General features: G+C 40.2%; 1 protein-coding gene across 1 annotated transcript in view; it reads right to left on the reverse strand.

Annotated features, from left to right (window-relative positions):
* Positions 1 to 19,603, reverse strand: part of ap1b1 (adaptor related protein complex 1 subunit beta 1) — a 41,311-nt gene extending 21,708 nt beyond the window's left edge. The window contains exons 1-13 of the mRNA XM_056301966.1: positions 19,587 to 19,603; positions 16,794 to 16,854; positions 14,625 to 14,730; positions 14,382 to 14,517; positions 13,420 to 13,665; positions 12,982 to 13,172; positions 12,640 to 12,861; positions 11,657 to 11,777; positions 11,371 to 11,466; positions 10,058 to 10,173; positions 7,580 to 7,745; positions 4,563 to 4,661; positions 665 to 924 (exon numbers count right to left, since the gene is read on the reverse strand). Of these exons, the coding sequence (XP_056157941.1) occupies positions 665 to 924; positions 4,563 to 4,661; positions 7,580 to 7,745; positions 10,058 to 10,173; positions 11,371 to 11,466; positions 11,657 to 11,777; positions 12,640 to 12,861; positions 12,982 to 13,172; positions 13,420 to 13,665; positions 14,382 to 14,517; positions 14,625 to 14,730; positions 16,794 to 16,830 (1,796 nt within the window). The 5' untranslated portion in view covers positions 16,831 to 16,854; positions 19,587 to 19,603. The remainder of the gene's footprint in view (positions 1 to 664; positions 925 to 4,562; positions 4,662 to 7,579; positions 7,746 to 10,057; positions 10,174 to 11,370; positions 11,467 to 11,656; positions 11,778 to 12,639; positions 12,862 to 12,981; positions 13,173 to 13,419; positions 13,666 to 14,381; positions 14,518 to 14,624; positions 14,731 to 16,793; positions 16,855 to 19,586) is intronic.
* Positions 19,604 to 20,453: the final 850 nt, after the last annotated feature.

Here is a 20,453-nt window from a genome sequence, read left to right on the forward strand (position 1 = left end):
CTTCTTTTCACCTGAGAGTGAGGAGTTTTGCCAAGGGGACGTAGCGCGTGGGAGGATCACACTATTCCCCCCAGTCCCCCTCCTCCCCAAACAGGCACCCCGACTGACCAGAGGAGGTGCTAGTGCAGCGACCAGGACACATACCCACATCGGGCTTCCCACCCGCAGACATGGCCAATTGTGTCTGTAGGGATGCCTGACCAAGCCAGAGGTAACAAGGGGATTTGAACTGCCAATTGCCGTGTTGGTAGGCAACGGAACAGACCACCTTGACACCCAGATGCCCCCAGTGCTTTGCTTTTTATTTATCTTTTTTTTACCCCCATACACAGTACACACTTAGCTGAGCTTAAAGATGAATGACCGTAACGGATGAAGCTTGAATCAACCTTGCCTTTTAAACCAGACTAAAGTTTTTCAACACACCCCCCACCCCACCAGGTAAAATCCAAAGAGATCAGGGTTAACCCAGCGCAGTGTGTTCCAGTCAAAGACAGGAGGAAAAACAACAAACAGCCAGACTCTTCCGAGTGTAGTGCATGACTCACCGGACCTCAGGGAAAACATGACAGGCGAGTCAAGAACTAGTACCACTTCAGTAAACAAACCCTTTTGACTCAAAGGCCAATGTGTTACAAAAACAGCACGGAGGTGCATGACTCACGATCCGGCACGAGTGGGGAGTCTCTTGTGCTGCACCCCACGGCTGCCCTCCACAAAGGCACTCGGGGGCTTGTGGTAGACAGAGGCCAACGTGCCGATGTGACAGATGAGCTCCTCGAGAAGGGTGGGCTCAATCAGGTCCGTCTCCTCAGAGATGAGGGGCTTCTCAGCCAGCACCACCTCTTTGGCAGCCACAGGATCCGTGGACAGCAGACGCCAGTAGATGTACCCACGGTCCCTCAGGTCTGGGTTGTCAGAGTCCTGGGGACAGTGAAGAAGGCGTGGTGATGAATGAGGCTATTATCTATATAGTGTGTATAATGAATACTTAATGTTACTCTGACTTTTCATTCCCTGGACCTGATATCATAGTAGAGATTAAAAAGATATCAAGAAAAGCGTTAACAGCTTAGACTAAGGGACACACTTGTGCTTTTAAGTACAGGGAACCAAAGATTTAAACAAGTTCAAATTATCTTAAGTTAAAGCCAATTTGACACACGGCCATGAAGTCATAAACAGAATATTCATGGCTCTGAAAGATTTCTAATTGTATGCAGAAAATTCCTGCGGAATTTAAGTTTTAAGTTACAGCAACAATGTATAATTTTTCTATAAATTTACAAAGATCTGGCGTGTGTACAAAACAAAGTGAGACCTCTGGCAATTCAATACACCACTTAATTCCACTGCCATCACCTCAAATGGTCCGGTGCAACAGGCATGGGCAGTATTGTCGCGATACCACCAACGACACGTGATCGTTTCTTCATGCACAGGAAATTATGCTCGCTACGAGGCATGATAAAAATAAACATGGGAATATATACGTTTTTTTTTCTTCAACAATGGACCACACATTTTCCTGTATTCTCTACCACTGACAAACCCAGAATTCACTCTGCAAGAGGTCTGCAGGGGGGGTGGGGGGGAATCATCTAAAATCCCACCAACATTTTTATCTTGCCTTGCAGCGAGCATCATTTCCTGTGCAAGAAGACACAATCACGTCTCATTCGCTGTTATCGTGACAATGCCTCCTGTGCTCGTCACAACGGACAATTTGAGGTGATAGCTGTGGAATTAAGTGGTGTATCGAAGCACCAGGTCTCAACTTGTTGTGTGCCCACTCCAGATCTTAGTAAATCAATAGAAAAATTACACAACTTCACTTTAACGCACAAATATTCTAAATGTGAGAAAATCTTAAAAACCTATCATTGCCAGGACTACTGCACACCAGAAGTCTTGAGAACAATCTATTCTACAAAAACTCAATGATCCCCTTTCCCTGAAGCGAGCAAATAAAATGTTGATGATGTGAAGAGGGGTGTGAGACTCCCTCGCTTATAACACAAGTGAAACTTAATATCCCTCTAGTTCTAATTAGCAGAAAATAGATAGCTATGAGAAGTAGTTTCAAAAACATGGGTTGGATCTATTGCCGGATTTATCTTTTTAATATCTGTTAATTAACCTTCCCGTTACCAGAAAAACAACATTTTGCAAATGTGTCACATGGCATATCTTAGCATGATAAGCATCCAGTAAACCGATCCTTTCCATGCTGAGCATATTTTTACTTGGAGCCATTTCTGGGCCAAATCGAGACAACGGGACTTGGTTTCCTAAAGTAATTTTACTCACAGCAGTATACTTTGACCTTGAGTGTGTCTGTGTGCAGCATGACTGCAGGGATAACACGTGGCATTTGCACATAACGTTAAGGGTAGCTACATAGCAAGGTCTGGGTCTCTTATCCTGTTTTCTAAGCATTTGACGGATACACATAATTGGTCCCTCCACTTACATAGAATCATACAAGTCTATTTATATCCACTTATTCGTCTTCATTTCAGTAATACAACTACTGGGTATCACTGCTGTAACACTCAAGAAGGGAATTAAACACCAGCTGATACATTTTGGCTGCAGCTGGTAAGTGGGCTTACCCTGAGAGCCACTTTGTCAAACAAGTGACATTGAATACAGCTTCCTACTGATTTAAAATCAATTTATGGCAAACGTAGGAAAAAAAAAACTGCGGATTTTTTGAACCAACCAGCCACTGTTGCAGATGCCCTAAAAAAGTGTATATCATCGCCTGGTCAGATCTTGATCCTGATGGCAATGAGCTGGGGCTCTCAGTGCTATAGTACATCAATCGTACAGCTAGGGCAGCTCATGAATGACTTAAGTCCATTACTATCTGATACTACAGGTAATCATGACATTTGTTGCGAGATGGATGGAAAGGTGACAGACAGAGGTGTCTGGTTAATGTCTGCTAGCAGGCTTGTGTTTTCAAGAATGGACATTGGTGTCTCAAGTGAAACAGTGACAGGAGGCACAGCAAATTAATGTAGGTTATTCAAGGACAACAACTGCAGCAGTAAAAATTGAACAGTGACAACCATTTACATAATATCGAGCTGATCACAAGCCGTTTAACAACCAACTGAGCCAAAATGTCTGAGTGCTAGAGAAGGACAAAATTAACTCCACCATTTTCATAAACGTATGACGTTTTTCCTTCTTGACTGTTTTTTGGGCATAAAACCTTTAAATGCTAGTGTCTTTTTTTGATTAAGATGCTGTTATGTCCAACAGCCATAAAATTAAGCCCAAAGCAAGAAAAAACTTAAATTAAATTAAATTAATCATTCTACCTTATTGCTCAGCTCACCCAGAAAAAATAGTTACAGCTCAACTATAACTATATTAAAACACAAAATGAGAGACCAACTGCACCACCAACAGATAATGATCCTGGAAAGAGCCCAGTAGTGAAGTGGGGTCTTAGAAGCAAGAGCACAACCCTGCCAACAGCTACATAATACCTTGAACACACTGCAAAATGCTCTTTGAAAAACCGAAAAGGCTAAAATACTGGCACAAAGCAGTTCAGACAATTTCAAATTGATTTTCTTTAATTGCTCTTTTAGACAGGAAGATGGGAGCAGCAAACCTCTTTGTTTGTGAGGATTACTAGAGGACTACAGTTTCAATTCTCCATTGATGCCTTTATAATATTCCTGTTACCATCAAACAAATGACAAAAGCTATAGCCTTCCTAGCTGAAAAGGGATAATAACACAGCTTAAGAGAAGAAGGGTATTTTGAGGCCATTTTTCATGAAATCAGATTGGTTTAGGTAGATGCTGGAGAAGGGATGTGATTCATTTCGGAGAGGGTGACAGGCAGCGTTCGAAATTCCCCACGGTATCCATGGCAGTTGCTGTGGAAGCCCTCCCGTTTAGCATTATTGCCCTTTTAAAAAGCACTAGTTGCAAAGGCAAAGTTGCCGCTGTGCCCTCCGTAGCAGTTTTTTTCCTCATTGTAACCGGTTTCAAGCCAATTTTCTGCTGTCTGTGCAAAAGTGTCCCCACGTTCCTCCCTTTTCATTTACGTCACTTGCAACCCCTGACCCTGTGCACTCATTTATGATTGCCCAGCGCCACTGCTGGGTTGGCAAGCGGCGGTGTAGGGTGTAACGCATGGTCTAACGTTACGTTAGCTAGCTAGCTAAGCAGCTCTAACAGGTGAGTTTGAAGATAAGTTACATGCATAATGTTACCATATTCCGATCGATCATAACATGTTCAAGAAACCTCTGAAATCAATCTTGTAATATTTTCTTGTGGTATTTATTTGCGCAATGGCGTTGTGGGCTTGGCTTTCTCAGTTGCCTTTGGTGCCCTGGCTATTTGCCTTGGTGTCCTGGTAAAATTAGGCGTCATCCAAGGCAAAGTCGCCTTGCCCTAAAAACAACGAATTTCGAACCCTGGTGACATGAGTTACCCTTCCAATTGCATGGACACAGAACATGTCTGTAGAGAGAGGTGGTGGCTGCCACATACATTTTGTATGGGTTCATGCGTGTATGCATGTATTCTTACCTGTGTAGCCAGACTGAGCACCTGCTGCACCAACTCCTGTGTTTCAGTGGGTTTCTTCAGAAACAGCTTGACTATTGCTGTTAGTAACTGCAGCTGCACCTGGAGAAACCCAGTGGCCACAAGTTAACATTACTTGTCCATTGATATGGGTAATATAAGCACGGTTAAAACAGCAATAGACAACTTTTTTGCTTTAACTTATCATTATGAAGTAAATGTTGATTGCACAGTGTAATGGCTATAGAATAATGACACCATCGGTGTTTAGATTGGTTCCCTATAAGCCTTGCTCTCACTTTGCAATTTTGTCTGCCACCAGGTACAATCTCAGAGGAAAATGAAGGCTTGATTTACAGCACAAACGAAGAACGTCAACCATTGTGCAACCAAAATAGGAAGAGGATAGCGCTTTTAATTTCCCTGGTGCGTAATAGTAGCTATTTCCAGTAGCGGAAATGGCAGACAAGTGGAACAACCGCAGTGACAGTGGAAACTCTACCCTGCAAGAGAAAAAGAACCCCATTGATGGAGAAGGCAAAGAAGGTGAAAACGGAGAGTGATAGAAAAAGAGGTAAAACAAGAGTGAACCTCAGACGGGCATTCACTCGATGGAGAGATCCGGTGTTGTACTGATCTGTTTCCCCATCAAGATGTTTCCCCCTTGCCAGACAAAAGCATTTGCATCGAAACAGGTTAACTGTCGGTTACGATTACGTTAAGGTAAGCGTTAGGTTAAGCTTAGAGTTAGGTTGAGGTTAAGGTTAATCAAGCGTCCTGGTATTGTATTGAACGCTGGCTAGGGGGAAACAGATCTCGATGGGGAAAGAGAGTTTGATACAACACCCGGGTCTTGATTGGGTTCCAAACTGACATTCAGATGGTATTCTTTCTACTGGATAAGTAAGTAACACAACCTGCCTACTTATTAATACTACCGAATGTTGTACTCTGCCTTTATCATAGTACTGAGATTGGGTTTCAAGTTCAAATTGGGATTCTGATGGCTGTTTCTTGCTTTGGACAGTAGCCAGGATGCTAATAAATGGAAAGCGATCCGGTTGTCTTTGCAACAGCAGCACAAACAATAATACCACTTGGAAACACTAGGGGTAAAGTTGAAAACTTGTCTACTGTCGCTTGAAATATAGTACTAAGTTGTGCTGATTTGAGTGTTTTGATATCTAATACCTTATTCTGTTGAATAAGTTATTATCCTTATTTTTGTAGGGCATGCAGGATAAGCGGTTCAGATAATGGATGGATGGATGTTAAAGCACTGAGAGGGCTTTAACATGCCTCAACCTATTGAAATACTCAAAATCCAGCCTCTACTAAAAAAATCCACTTATATCAATTGGAGACACCTGAACATGAACTAAAGCTACATTTGAAAGAAGGACAGCCCTGAATGACTCCTACGCATGGTGAGAAGCAACCCTTACAGGAAATTTCTACCTCAACTTACTGTTTTCAACAAATTCTATTTGCCCTGCGCAGTACGGAAAATGTTTCATAATCACAAGTTTTCAAGGTATATAGTTAATAATTTGTCAGATTACATCACACATCATAAAATTTGCAATTTAGACAATATACTGATCAAATTTTTCAAAATAATATTCTCCTATGAACGGTCACCATTCAACCGATGGAACTTTTAGAAGTTTTTGAAAGTACGGAAGGCAAACTTTGAAAATGCACTGAAGGTTGAAGGGTCAATACACTTTCAACAGAAACCTTCCACCTATATTCTTTGTAGGGTTACAGCTTTCAACAGACTTAATGTCACTAAATGTAAACTCTGCTGCAATAAATATGTTGCTATGGCAAAATTAACAAATGGCAGAAAAACAACAGATTGGCAGAGGGTTTTCCTGTTTTCCCTTGTAGGGTAAAACAACTAAACATTCAAATGATTGGACTGAAGCTTAATGCATTACACTAAAAATGTTCAATACAAAGCTGAACATTTGTAGTGTAATGTATTTTTACCAATGAAAGTCCCTTTTCATAGCCATTAGTTAATCTTTCTGTCAAAAGGAATTAATACTGGGAATGATGTATTGCTTGGGCTGAGCTCCCCAGACAAGCAGGGCTACGCTTAATCCAAGAACAAACTGGCAGAATACTCTATGGGCCAAGGCTGGCTTCTCTACAAAATGTGCGTCTGAGTCAGATTTGAAAATGAATAATCTTAGACACTAAAGCTTTAAATGACTATTGGAGTAAACCCATTTACGTGTTGTGTATTCCCATTAGCAGCACGAGTCCCAAAAAGGACAACACACATTAATCTCTCTTGGGTCATTTCAGTTGTCTCACAGTTATCTCACAGTTAAATCCATCCATCCATTATCTGAACTGCTTATCCTGTTCTCAGGGTCACAGGGATGCTGGAGCCTATCCCAGAAGTCATTGGGCGGCAGGCAGCGAGACACCCTGGACAGGCTGCCAGGCCATCACACAGGGCCAACAAACAAACACACACACACACACACACACACACACACACACACACACACACACACACACACACACACACACACACACCTAGGGACAACTTAGTAATGCCGATTCACCTGACCTACATGTCTTTGGACTGTGGGAGGAAACCGGAGCACCAGGAGGAAACCAACACACACACAGGGAGAACATGCAAACTCCACACAGACGACGACCTGGGACGACCCCCAAGATTGGACAACCCCGGGGCTCGAACCCAGGACCTTCTTGCTGTGAGGCGACTGCGCTAACCACTGCACCAACGTACCACCTCTCACAGATAAATATTCATGTTTAAATGAGGCCAACGCACTGCGAGCTTCACTGTGCACGGCATGTCAATTTCATTTTCAATACCAGGCAAACGCTAACCCCCCCCCCCCAAAAAAAGCAAACAAAGGTTGACACTCAGTAGCAGGGACTGATCACATATGTCGTCCTCCTGTTAACAATGTCGAAGAGATATCAGCTCTTCGGATAGACAGATACACACCCGCACCTATCCTCCAACAGACCTGAGTGCTTTCATCGTGAAAACCTTCCAGGAAGCTCTCCAGAAGCTCGTCAGCATTATCGATGCGCTCAGCATACTCCCCAACAATCCAAATCATGGCTGCCCGAGCCTCTGGCTCATCCAGGGAGTCCAGGTTCTCACATAGAGTTGCAATCACACTCTCATACCTGGTGACAGACACATGCACATTACATGAAAAAAAAACATGTCAAAGGGAAAGGACAATAATCACAAAGTTATATATATTCTAAAAATCATGGTACTGCAGTCCCCGAAAGACCAGTGTGGAACCACACAGGCCTTGACTTAAGCTTGGCATGTGAGTTTGTGTAGGGACTCAGACAATCCAGATCATGGGTTATTTATGAAATGACTGTTAGAATGACAGAATAAAATGTTTTGTCTGAATTTCTCTAATGTAACAGGCTACCATTCTCCCAGGCCAGTCTCAGACTGTTGCCGTTGCAAATTTGCAAGCCTCATCCCTTTTCCTTCTCAGCCAGAAGAACATACCTTAAGTTTGTTTTATTCAGTATCTCAAAAAAATTGAGCCCATGATTCAAATCAATGTTGGGAAAGGTTATTCTGCTAGTTAGCTGTAATCAAGGTTACAACCCTTAACACTTACAAATGACACAACAATATTAAAATAGTATGAGAATTAAACCACATCTACACAGTGGATCAGAGGGCTGATTGCTCATGAACTCGTCTTTTCATTGTGTTATAACTTATCACTAGCGTCCATTGAAAGGCTCTGCACCACCAACAAGAGATCATATACATTCAAAAGAATCTTTATCTAAATACTTTAAAGTACACCATTTTGTTGAATCTCAACAACACAATTACCAGATTTCATTCATTCATCAGCCAAACTTTTGTCTTTTTACTGTGCCAGATTAATTCCAAAAGTATTGTCTGCAAAAACTAAATATCTCATATATGCAAAAAAGCCAAGCCTCAATGTGGTCAGACAGCATAAAGGGCAACAATCACCCATCCATCCATTATCCAAACCGCTTATCCTGCTCTCAGGGTCGCGGGGATGCTGGAGCCTATTCCAGCAGTCATTGGGCAGCAGGCGGGGAGACACCCTGGACAGGCCGCCAGTCCATCACAGACAAGAACAACAACAACAATCAATTCTATTCAAATAATGGTTTTCTTCTAAGCTGAGAAAATGCAGAAATAACTAATTGATGTCTAATTAAAGAGTAGCCAACAGTGTGACTGGCTTGTGATTCACAGCGGAGAGCCAAACCACGCTAAATTGGAAGCATGGTTAAGCTTCTCTCCTGGGGGGGTTTAGGGGGGCACAGCAACCCAGGGCTCCACTGTGAGATAGTCTGCTGTTGTTATGATGGAGAAAGCTCTCAGTCTGGCATATGGACCTACACCTATTGCTGACCCAGAGCTGAAGTCACACTTTGACTGCAGTTTACTGCCCTCTGACCAGGTTTGGTTGAGGGAAGGGGGTTCAACCGTCGTGCGTGACAGACACTTCCCCCAGCCATGTTTCTAAGATGCCGAAATTTTTCCCTGCCAGAAAACTCATTAGCATGCTTTTCACAATGAAAGTCAAGCAGAAAACACTTTTTTTCAGGGTAATAAGCTTTTGCTATGCCCGTTTCAAGACCAAGGGAATATAATCTGGGGGCCAGCGAGGCAGAACAGCCTGTTTGTGTATAACTCCATGTTTGACTGAAACCAATATTTCTATTAAAAATACGTAGCAGAGGACATGGGCCACTTCAAAGCATACGAGGGCTCATTGCGATAAAAATCCATGAACATTTGAATAATAAAATGTTTAAAGTCAAACGTCTAGCAAATAAATAGAGCATGTAATCGAATATGTATGACAGGCTGGGTTTTCAATATAAAGTGGAAAATTAACTTAATATAATTAGATTAATAGACTAATAAACATCACCTCCTGCAGCTAAATCAGCTTTCACCGATTCCCGTTGGGATGGCACAATGCAAACAAACACTGGTATTTTTCCAGGATTTTTCTAAACTATTAAAAAGGAACTGCGGCAAGTGGGGTGTAGTCGCACCTTTCTCCAGTTACAGTCATTGAATTATAATAGGTTATAACCATAACGTGGCTACACCTCCATGAAGACACATTAGAGCCAGGGAGAGAGCTGAAGGTAGCAGGAACCTGCATAGCGCTCTCCCCATGGTAAGACTTTTAATAGATGTCTGTTTTTAGTCTTTTAACGTGTTAAGCTCTGGTATTTTTAGTCTTATTTTTAATAAACAGGCTGTTGCGCATTCATCAACCATCTGTCTCCAAGCCTCGGTGATGGAGAATTCTGGCTGTGGCTGAGATTTGACAGGAAGTTTTTGGAAAAAAAAAAAAGAAGAAGAAAAAGTTATATGTTCATCAAGATTACTGTTGCACACAAAATTGTCAGTATCAAAGCAGTGTTCTTCTTAAGAACACAACGGTGCCAAACAGGATACCCACTTGTTGGGGTACTTGCGGAAGATGTCCTTAATGACTACAATGGCCTCCTGCACCACGTAGTTGACCTTAGTCTGGATGAGGTCCAGTAGGGTGCTGACACAGCGCTCTGCTGATTGCTAAAAGAGGAAAAAAATATGTCAAGATTAAAGAGCCACCTACTGTACATCACAGAAATGCCACACTGTGCCTTTCTTAAGGAATGTAAAAATATTCAGTAGTTTTATCCAAGTACAGGTAATCATCAGTCATGCTATTAACTAAGAATTTATTTACATGACATATATATATATATCCAATATAGTAAAATCCCTCAAACCCGACTGGCCCTTGGACTGACTGTGTTGTTTGATTTAACAAAAAAATCAGGCTTCCAGAGGGTGGATGTAGTTCCCTTTTTTTGGTAACGCAATGTGCATGCACAACGCAATGCATGTGCAACACAAGTGCAATGGACAACGCATGTGCAACGCAAAAGACATGTCTTTCAGATTCCATTGAAATGGACATTTTGACAAATCTTAAACCTCATTGTTATCCTCTTCTATCTATCTACTTGTAGCTTACGTTTCCTCTTTCCATTGCCATTTCATGATGATTCATTCAGTAACTCAAAAGACCCCCTACTTTAAAGCAAGTCTAAGACAACTCCTAAATTTACCTTAAAAATTCAAAGAAAACCAACTTCCCAGTCATATTTCTCACTTTGTCTTATGAGTAATTCTCATCATTCCCATTTTTCATACAATCACTCAGTTTTACTCTTTACTCATTATATTTTATCCTGCAAAAATTCAAAAGGACACCAAAGATTTTATGAGTTTAAAGATTTCATGAGTAAACCAATGTTAGCCCAGTGCACAAAAAAATACAATGACCAGCCCCTGAAATTTCAGGGGCTAGCATTTCATGAAGGCAACTTTGATACATCAAACTTCCGACTATTGAATTCAAAGCGCCAGGTGCCATAGTCATAAAATCCTTGACAGGCAGGACAGTTCAAGCTATCTTATCTTTAGTGTGTAGGGAAAACACATGCAGCAGTAGACTCTTAGCAAAACAAATTTTAATTGACAGATTCACCCATGTTGTTTGGATGATAAAATGTAACGTGGGACCAAGACAATCATTCAGAAATCAGAATATTAGTTTGCCAAGGTTTTAAACACTGCAGGGAATAAGGGAATATTTTGGGCCCACAAAATTTGTTTAGTATTGCATGAAGTTCGGCTTGGATGGGGTTTTACTGTACTACTGCTTTACTAGGAGTAGCTTAATGTAGCATTATATGGTAATAACATTTTGTTTCCCCATACCTCTACTTTGATGGCACAGCGGCCAATGGCTCGGACCGCTTTACGTACAAAGTCCACATCCACCTCTGTGGCATACTCCTTCAGCTCTGCCAGCACCTATAGCAGAATGTATGAGATGTTTCAGTCATCATCCAAATTCCCTTTAATGTGATAACCATGGAAAGATGTTTATCTATGGGGCAGCTAGTTCTAAAATCTACAGGTCATCCTTGAGTAGACTATCAAATAAAAAGATTCTACATCTTGTCTGGAAGAATCTACCACAGTGTCTCTATGGGTAGGTTACCTGAGCAATGTTAGCTTGAGAAGCAAGGCGAATCATGATGTCCAGCTTCTCCAATTTGACATAGATTGGATCATTGTACTTAACGAAGAAAACCTTCATCTCATGTTTCAGGATCTCTGGGCTACAGAGAAAATGGGCATGGTAGACAATCTGTATTAGTACAGACAAATTAGCAAACTGTATTTGTGGCAGAGTGGGGTGTGGACCAGCTGTCCTGAGTTAGTCTAATTAACTCAGGACAGATAAATTGGCTCCCCACCCCAAAGACCACTCGGAGACTTGAAGAGACCTGAAGCTGCAGGTTGTGGGCACGCATAACTCACTCCCCAACAAAAGACTTTTAATTACTATAAGTCTTGTTTTAGTCTTAACTGTTTTATTTCTGGTGTTTTTAAATTTTTGCCTTAAAAGGAACTTTCACCAATGGTTTTGTGTATGTGCAATCAGCACTGATGAGTGTTGTAGTCAATTGAAGCAATAATGGTCTCACTGTGAACTATACTGACAGAGAAATCATCATGAATAAAGTATTCCGATTCTGATTCCACTACTGGAAACGTTGTTTAGCCAAATGAGAACGTATTTTTTGAACAGCATGTTTAGAGTACATTAGAGTATTAGAAACCATGTTAGGCTGTAGTTTTTCTGGCCGCCAAATAACATCATGATACTTCACTTGGCAGCCAGAAAAAAAACTTGGTTTCACTGCTGCCCCAGAAATGCAGAAACGATCACAAATAACTGCAGGTGTTTTTCATGCACTATCCCTGTCGCAGACAGACAAGGTTGAATATCGGTGAATTTTCCCTTTTAATAAAACAGGATTATTTACCATCCATATGTGTCTCTATGCCAGAGGGCCTCAGCTGTGGCACAGACTTGCCATCGTATTCTAATGAGAGCATGCTTTTTTATGAAGTTGTGATTTACAATAAATAATACATAACTAGAGGTAAGTAGATGACTGCTTCAGGGCACTTTACCGTTTCTGTACAATGAGGTTGATGTTCCTGAGTGCCACATATTGCAGCTCAGGTTCAGCGGACAACAAGGTGACCAGTGGAGGGGCCAACTTCTTTAGGAGTGTACCATAGTAGTCCAAGTCCTTAGGGAGCATCTCCATGAATTTCATTAGAACTTTGACTGCTGACAACACCACTGCAGAGTTGGCATGGGACAGTCGAGGAGTCACCCGCTCACAAATACTAGACACATGCAGGGGTGGTGAAGTAAAGTGTAAACAGTAGCAAAATCAGTTTCCAAGGAATTAAGTGCTGATATGAAGGAAAAAAATGTCTACTAATGAGGGTAGTGCACTCTCTAACCTTTGGGACTCACGATCATCCCGGGGCGTGTAATTGGCCAGACAGTCTAGGATAAAGATCTGTCCCCACTCTGTGCATTCATTAAGGGCAGTCAGCAACTTGTTGATGGACTGAGGGTTCAGGTCCAAAAGATTACTGTTGGGGTGAGACTCTGCTATCTCAGACAGTGCTGCAACTGCATTCGCTACCACCTAAGGAAGAAGATGAGATTGCAGATAAGTACAGAAAAATCGAGTACTGGCCCCTGGCTGATTTGGGTATGAAGAGAAAGGTCACCATGGTAACACAAATGGAATTATGCAATGCTGGCCTAATGCCATATATGTTTTGCCAGTTTAAGGTTAATCTATGATGGGCAAAACTAAGGTCTAATTATGTAAACTTGTTCAGAAAACTTAACTGGCTCTCAGGTTAGCTAGCTCCCTAAAAGAATCATACCATGGGGTTGGAGTCAGAGATGAGGTCTTTAAGGGTGTCCAGGAAGCCCTGGTCCTCCACCAGCTGGGCATTAATATCATGGAGCTTTGCAACACATACAGCTGCTGTCTTCCTCACATAAGGGTCTTCATCCTTCAGGCATTTTCTCAGTGGCTCACATAAATACTCTGTGATCTTATCTACACGGATACAGCCCATGGTGCGCACAGCCAAGGCACGGATAAGAGGGTTCGGGTCTTCACAATCCTGGTAATGGGGAAATTGCAAGAGTTTGAAGGTGAGTAACAAAGCATATATGTAGTGATTAATTAGTCTGTCAGACCAAAAAAAAAGCTTTTGAAAGATATTAACTAAAATCACAAGAATTACTGTGATGGAAAAATATAATGCTGTTATCTCCATTGCCACAGATTAATGGAGCAAAAATGAAAGGACTTCATTATTTTTGAACATGTTTCAATTCAAGAATAGTTCCAATTTTATTGGGATTATGTACAAAATGCTTAGATTTTTTTATTGGGAACAGAAGTCTCCAAGAACATAATTGCCATATTATTGAGATATTAGTTACGTTGCTCCACAACAATGAGAAGAACACAGTTGGTATATACACCCTCAGAAATTAAAAGGTGCAAAAACTTAACATGCTGCTAGCACTTGGTTGTATTATACCTTGAATGACACCTTGAGGACTGAAAGTCATCTTCATAGAGACCTATTTTTTGATTTGTGACATTCATAGAGCTCTGGGTAACTTGAACAATAAAGGAAAAACTTGAGGACTCAAAAGATTGTCGTACTCATCAGTAAAGTATTAGTAGATTCAAATTTTTAAAAAAAGTTTATTTTTCCAAAAAAGTCGAAACTGCATCTATTAACTTTGTACTTTAAAAGATGAATTTCAAATAGGGAGATGATATAAAACCAATATCTACACGAGTCAAGTGGAGATTGTGCTTTACCTTGACGAAGGTGTTAACAGCCATGATGGCCATATCAGGCTGACTCTTGGCATAGTTCATCAGGTAGAGGTAGACCAGCTTCTTCAGCTCCAGGTTGTCTGTCTGCATGCAGTTCACAACATCTGGGAACAAAGCGCTGGGGGAAGGAGAGGGAGGGCGTTTCAGTGTGACTATTGTCTCCAATATAACTTATTACATTACAATATTTCACTGTTAATTCTGTCATTATTGGTCCTGGCTCACCTGACATCCTTTCCAACTGTCATAGATGCAATGACCTTTTTCACCGCCTCCTTCTTCTTCTCTTTCTTATCACTGTTCAACTCTGCCTTGAGCTCAAAGATCTCCCCTGAACAAAAACAGTGGAAGAACAAAATAAGTGTAATAGATATTACACTTATTTTTACACTTACACATACATTATATGTTGGTTGTGCAGCAAATGTGTGTCTATTTGTATTTTGACTATTTGTATATATATATATATATATATATATATATATATATATATATATATATATATATATTGTACCACTGGGGAGTTGCACTTAATTTCGTTGTACAGCTGTGCAATGACAAATAAAGGCATTCATTCATTCAAAAGATATCAAACACCTTCATCATCTTGGTTGTATAAGGAAAGGAAAGGAGTTGTTATGTTGTGCTGTTGAACACAGTGCTGTGTTTACACTAATAACAAAGTCCAAACTGGATGTTGGTTACATTTGACCTCGGACAAACAGAGGTAATTTGTCCCTTTTAATCACTCAAAAATGGGTACTGACTCACAAAATTGACAGAAATGCATTCATATTCAGAGTAAAAAATTTCTCAAAAAAACAGGAGTCAGAAAAAAGGTACGGGCTATAGTCTAGCTTCTAATATTTACACATAATTAAATATATTTTTTGCACAACTGCCATTTTCCCCCTCACTCTTTGATGGAAAACCTCAGGAATTTGAATACTGTCTTCTTGTTCTTCTTTCTGCTTATTCCCTGTTTCTCGGGGGTCACCACAGCGAATTTTATAGTTTCCATTGTTACCCTGTGACGGCACAGCACCAATGGCAGCCATTGTTAACCCGGGTCTTGACCGATCCAGTATGGAGCCTCATCCGATCCTGTATGGTCTTGTCAATCCGCATACTGATTTGGCAAAATTTTACTTCGGATGCTCTTCCTGATACAACCATTTATCTATCCTATGGACGGGAGCACAGGAAAAGCACTGGATGCCATCCCAGTATTCATGGACTTGCGCCCATGCCTGTCGCTACAGGAATTTGAATACTGTCATTTGAAAAAAAGATTAAAAAGACTGCAGTCCTTTTGTAGTACTAATGTGCAAAAATTAAACTATTTTGGACTTGAATCTAGCCAATTCACAGTTCGGAACAGTGACATTGTCAAGCCTTTCCACATGGTTAAGGGGGTAGACACATGCATATTAACAGAGGGCTGTCAATGGTCTTAAATTTGAACCCAACTACTCTATAGCTTCAAGGGTCTGAAAGCCTATAATCACTCCTAATCTCACTTAAAATGCTTGCACGGACTCGGGCACACAACAATGGCCAGATGCACAGAAACACTGCAGGGGATTTACACAATATGCTCCAATATTTCACACAATCCATTACAAACACGAGTGTTCAATATTCCTAATAAGCAATTTTTTTGCATTTAGCAAACATCTGAGCAGGAGCTCACGCTGTTTTGGCAGGGGTGAGGAAGAGGTACTGAGACAAAAAAGAAGTCAGGCAGGAGAGATGGCATAAGGGCTAACAGTAAGGGAACTAATGCTCAAGATGTCTAATCTGATTAAGAGCACAAGCGCAACAGTTCAATTCCTGGTGCTATTAGCCAAAATCAGGCAGGATGAACAACCTTTTACAGTATATATTTTTCCTAACTACAAAGTCTGGACAAGTCTATTATTTTACTTTGTAGCTTGAGGAATCTGAATATTATCATGATGCCTACAAATGCATTGTAACATGGATTAAAACGGCACTGGAGGAGTGCCCTCTGACCCTCCCAACAATTTTCACTGGGACATGGGGGGGGGGGGGTTAAATACATTCACTAAATCAAGCAGACCTGTATCATTTTTCCTGAGTTTGGATAACTGATTGACAAAAAGTACAGCACATCATGTTACACTTAACTAAACTGTGTCACTGAGCTAACAGACTAATAAGGGAGTCAATTCTTTTCAATCTAGTGTCTTTCTTTGGAAATATTATAACTCAGTTCTGTCAGCTCTAATGATGCAGCCAAATTAAGAAGGTACAGGCAAAGCAAGAACTTATCGTTGTCAGGTAAAACAGTGGTATTTAAAGTTTAATCATAATGTAACTTTTCCTCATTAAACACATTAATAAGTGGACAAATTAAGCAAACTATCAGACCTTTCTTAGTAGTGGTGAAATACTTGGAGTCCGTCATTTTGGATCCAAATTGTCTGTTTTCCTGCAAAAATTAAAGAGGAAAGAGAAGAAAACATCTTACTCACATTCTTTTCCTGAATGGAAATTCAGCAATTCTCAAGAGTGACAGGAAATTCTAAAAGTGCAAGTGCATGGAAAAAAGAAGGAATTCCTGTTTTTTTTTATTGGATACTGCACAGTGATCTCTCTTATACAAAAACAATAGATTTCTGGTCAAGAAAAGAATGCAAAAGCTCCATCTAAAAACACGGATTCTCTTGGTCAGCATGTAGTTTATCATCCTGGCTGACAGCACCGCTTGTATGGGGTCTAAACCTTCAAATCTCAGTCCGAAGCCCTGTAGTCCATAGGAATACATGCTTCCTGTTGTTGAATTCCTTTCTTGCTCCTCTACCTTTTCAGCAAAGATCTCTGCTCATTCAGACAACAGCAGATGCTGTTCTACAATTACATTTATAGCATCAACATTTAAGAGAGAAAAAACATGAATGAATGATAATTTTACCAGTAAAAGAATGAAAAGTGGTTAAGGAAATTATACTGTAAAGAAATCAAGGAGAAAAAAATTACTACTTGATTTTAGTGTCTCCTGCCCTACAAGGCAAACAATAGAGAAGAACTTAAAAGTAACAATAGGAGAACTTACAAATTGTAATTGTGACATGTTCAGTAGTTTGCCTTGAACCTTATAGATTTGACATTATGCTTTTTGTACATAACTATTACTGTATATAAACATTGGCTCGAGTTCAAGTTGCATTTTTTATTGGTTCATAATATTACATTATGAGTTATTCATTAATTTGAAGTAATAAACAACTGCAAGTTTTCAAACAAATATTTATATCTTGTTCTGAAGTTAATTATTTTCTAAGTGGGAAATAAAAAGACTTATTCCCCAAACAATATGAACACAATGTTGAGGACATACGATTGCTACCCTACTGTGGGTTGTGATATATTGTAATATTGTCCTTGCACATATCATATGAAGGTCTTTTAGATCAGTGGTTCTCAACCTTTTTGGGGTCCTGGACCCCCTGCGTATTTTTGATCTACCCTGAGGACCCCTCCACCTGATCTTGGGGGAGGGGGGTTTCAATTTGATAGAAACAGTAGAAACTGCATTTTAAATTGCATTATAGCATTTATTCACTCTTTGGGGCAAAAATAAGAGCTTTCAGTTGTAACTTAGATATAGTTAACAAAACAGAATTCTTATGCAGTAACTTTCAGATATATGTAACAAAACAGAATATGTATTCAGTAACTTTCAGATATATGTAGCAACAGAATTTTTATGCAGTAACTTTTAACAATGCAAACGGGAGCGAGATCTCTTATTAAAATACAATAAATTACACTTGTGAAACAGATGTAATTAGAGAAAAAAGTCCTGTTATATATAAAGGTCTCAGTCACATTTGAGTAAAATAATCCTATTTCTATAAATGTCATAGGATCTTTTTTTTAAAGATATTTTATTTTCACGGACCCCTTGCAATTACACCACGGACCACTAGGGGTCCGCGGACCCCCGGTTGAGAAACACTGTTTTAGATGGTCCCATTATCTAGGAGGCTCTAGTGGGCTAGTAGCACGATCAATTCCTTTGAATTCACCCTAACCCTCCCGAAATCAAACAAATGGGTCTTGGGTTAAAACTGTTGCGACCATCTCCCAAACCTCTGAAACTATTCCGTCAAATGTAGACTTATTTTCTCTCTCTGACAACCAAACCACTGAAAGTTTTCTCCAAAGCTTGACTGCAGCGACGAGTAGTACCATAACTGTTTAGTTACATAGTCCCTAAAGCACCGGACATATTTTTTTGCTATCTGGTTGCGAGACAATTACGGGTAACGACGAAAAATCAGCGGGTTGTTTTCAACAACGTGCATGCAGCAATTTGTTTCACTTAACGCCACGCATCAGACACATTACATGCATTAACCTGAATTTTGCTCAAGTTCTGCCCCTCAGTGTCGAGAGAGATAAACTCCATGAATCAGGCTTACAGTGAATACGGCTAAGTCGTGTTTAGACAGCTGTCAACAGCGCATAGGCTCGTCAACCCTATCAGCAAACACGCCACATACAACGGTCGATAGTCGTCAGCGTAATTTTCTTTAGCGCCATTACGACATATTTCAATGGTGTTTGCCAATTCATATTCGAACATGACAAATCAACGCTAACTAATGACAATGTCTGCTACCTCGACAGCACAGCTAGTTAACTTTATGCTTTCCACACACCGTTTGTAGAGGCTACATCAACTCGCTAGGTGACTAGCAATCAAGCTAACAAGTTAGACACCATAGCGTTACTAGCATAACAGACTTGGCTGGATGTTTCTCTGCTATAAACTAACGACAGGTAAATCTGGTGAATACGAGAATCGCACAGGTTGGACTGTAACTAACGCTACTTTTTGATCGATTACTCACGCATAACTGATTCGCCCATTCCTGCATGTTTGCAGCAGCGCTAAATGAATGAAACAGCCGCTAAACGCTATCTCCGGTGCGGATTCTATCAGTTTCAGCTAACGCTCGGCTAACTCTCTAGCTAGCCCAGCTGAGACATGACCTTCTAAGTAGAGGCTTAAGGAAGGCTTTGCCGGGATAGTTAAGCTCTTAATCTATCGACCCATTTTAAGACCAGCCCAACAGATTTAACGTACCTACTGAAAGTTAAAATTAGTCGCGCAACAATGTGAATTTGAAAAGAAAGTCGCCAGAGTCAGCTTACCGTGACAGGCTGGCAAAGTGTGGATGGCCTTCGTCCCCTCCCACTTCCGCTTTCCCAGCTACAAAAAAAACACTAACGTCAACTTTAACGAGGGGTTCTGGAGATATCGCATCTAAGATACTATGTTGTACCTGAACTTTCAAAAACAAAACAAAACAAAGCCACAATTTCCCAAAATTAGAATTTTTTTGTCCTTCATTTGTACTAATTGACAGACAAGATGTTCAACGATACTTCATGATGAGAACGTCGATTCACTACTTGAAAAGGGTATACAGTAGTTCTACTGTAGTAAAAAGAAAAAAGAAAAAAGGGGGGTGTTTCAGTCACTGAAAAAATACACGAGTAAGCAATGTGTCCCTATGCGATTACTTACCGAGAAACGTGTTAAAAGGAAGCTGTTTAAAATTATAGTCAACAACGTAACGGTGGTTTTATATTACAATAGCAATGTTAGGCAAGGCAAGTTTATTTATATATCAGATTTCATGCACAAATCCAATTCAAATACTTTACATAAAGGCATAAAAAGACATTGATTATACAGAATAAGATAAAAAATAATTTTTAAAAAAGAGATCAAGGAATAAGATAAAAAAGAAATTAAAAGATAAAGACAAGAAAACTGGCTTAAGGGTTGTGTTATTGAAACGACAATGTAAACTGAAATTAAATATCCATTTCGCTGTCAAAGGTTTGGATTTCAAATGTAATATTAAAATAACAACAATAATCAGAATATGTTTGTGAGATTAAATATTCTAGTGAATTATGATCATAGTGTTGTGTAATTAATCGGTGATCCATAATAAAGCACATTTTGTAAATAATTGTCCCAAACCCGCATATCATCATAGATGACCCTAA

The sequence above is a fragment of the Lampris incognitus genome, chromosome 1 (genome assembly GCF_029633865.1).
Source record: "Lampris incognitus isolate fLamInc1 chromosome 1, fLamInc1.hap2, whole genome shotgun sequence".
NCBI classification, from domain to species: domain Eukaryota; kingdom Metazoa; phylum Chordata; class Actinopteri; order Lampriformes; family Lampridae; genus Lampris; species Lampris incognitus.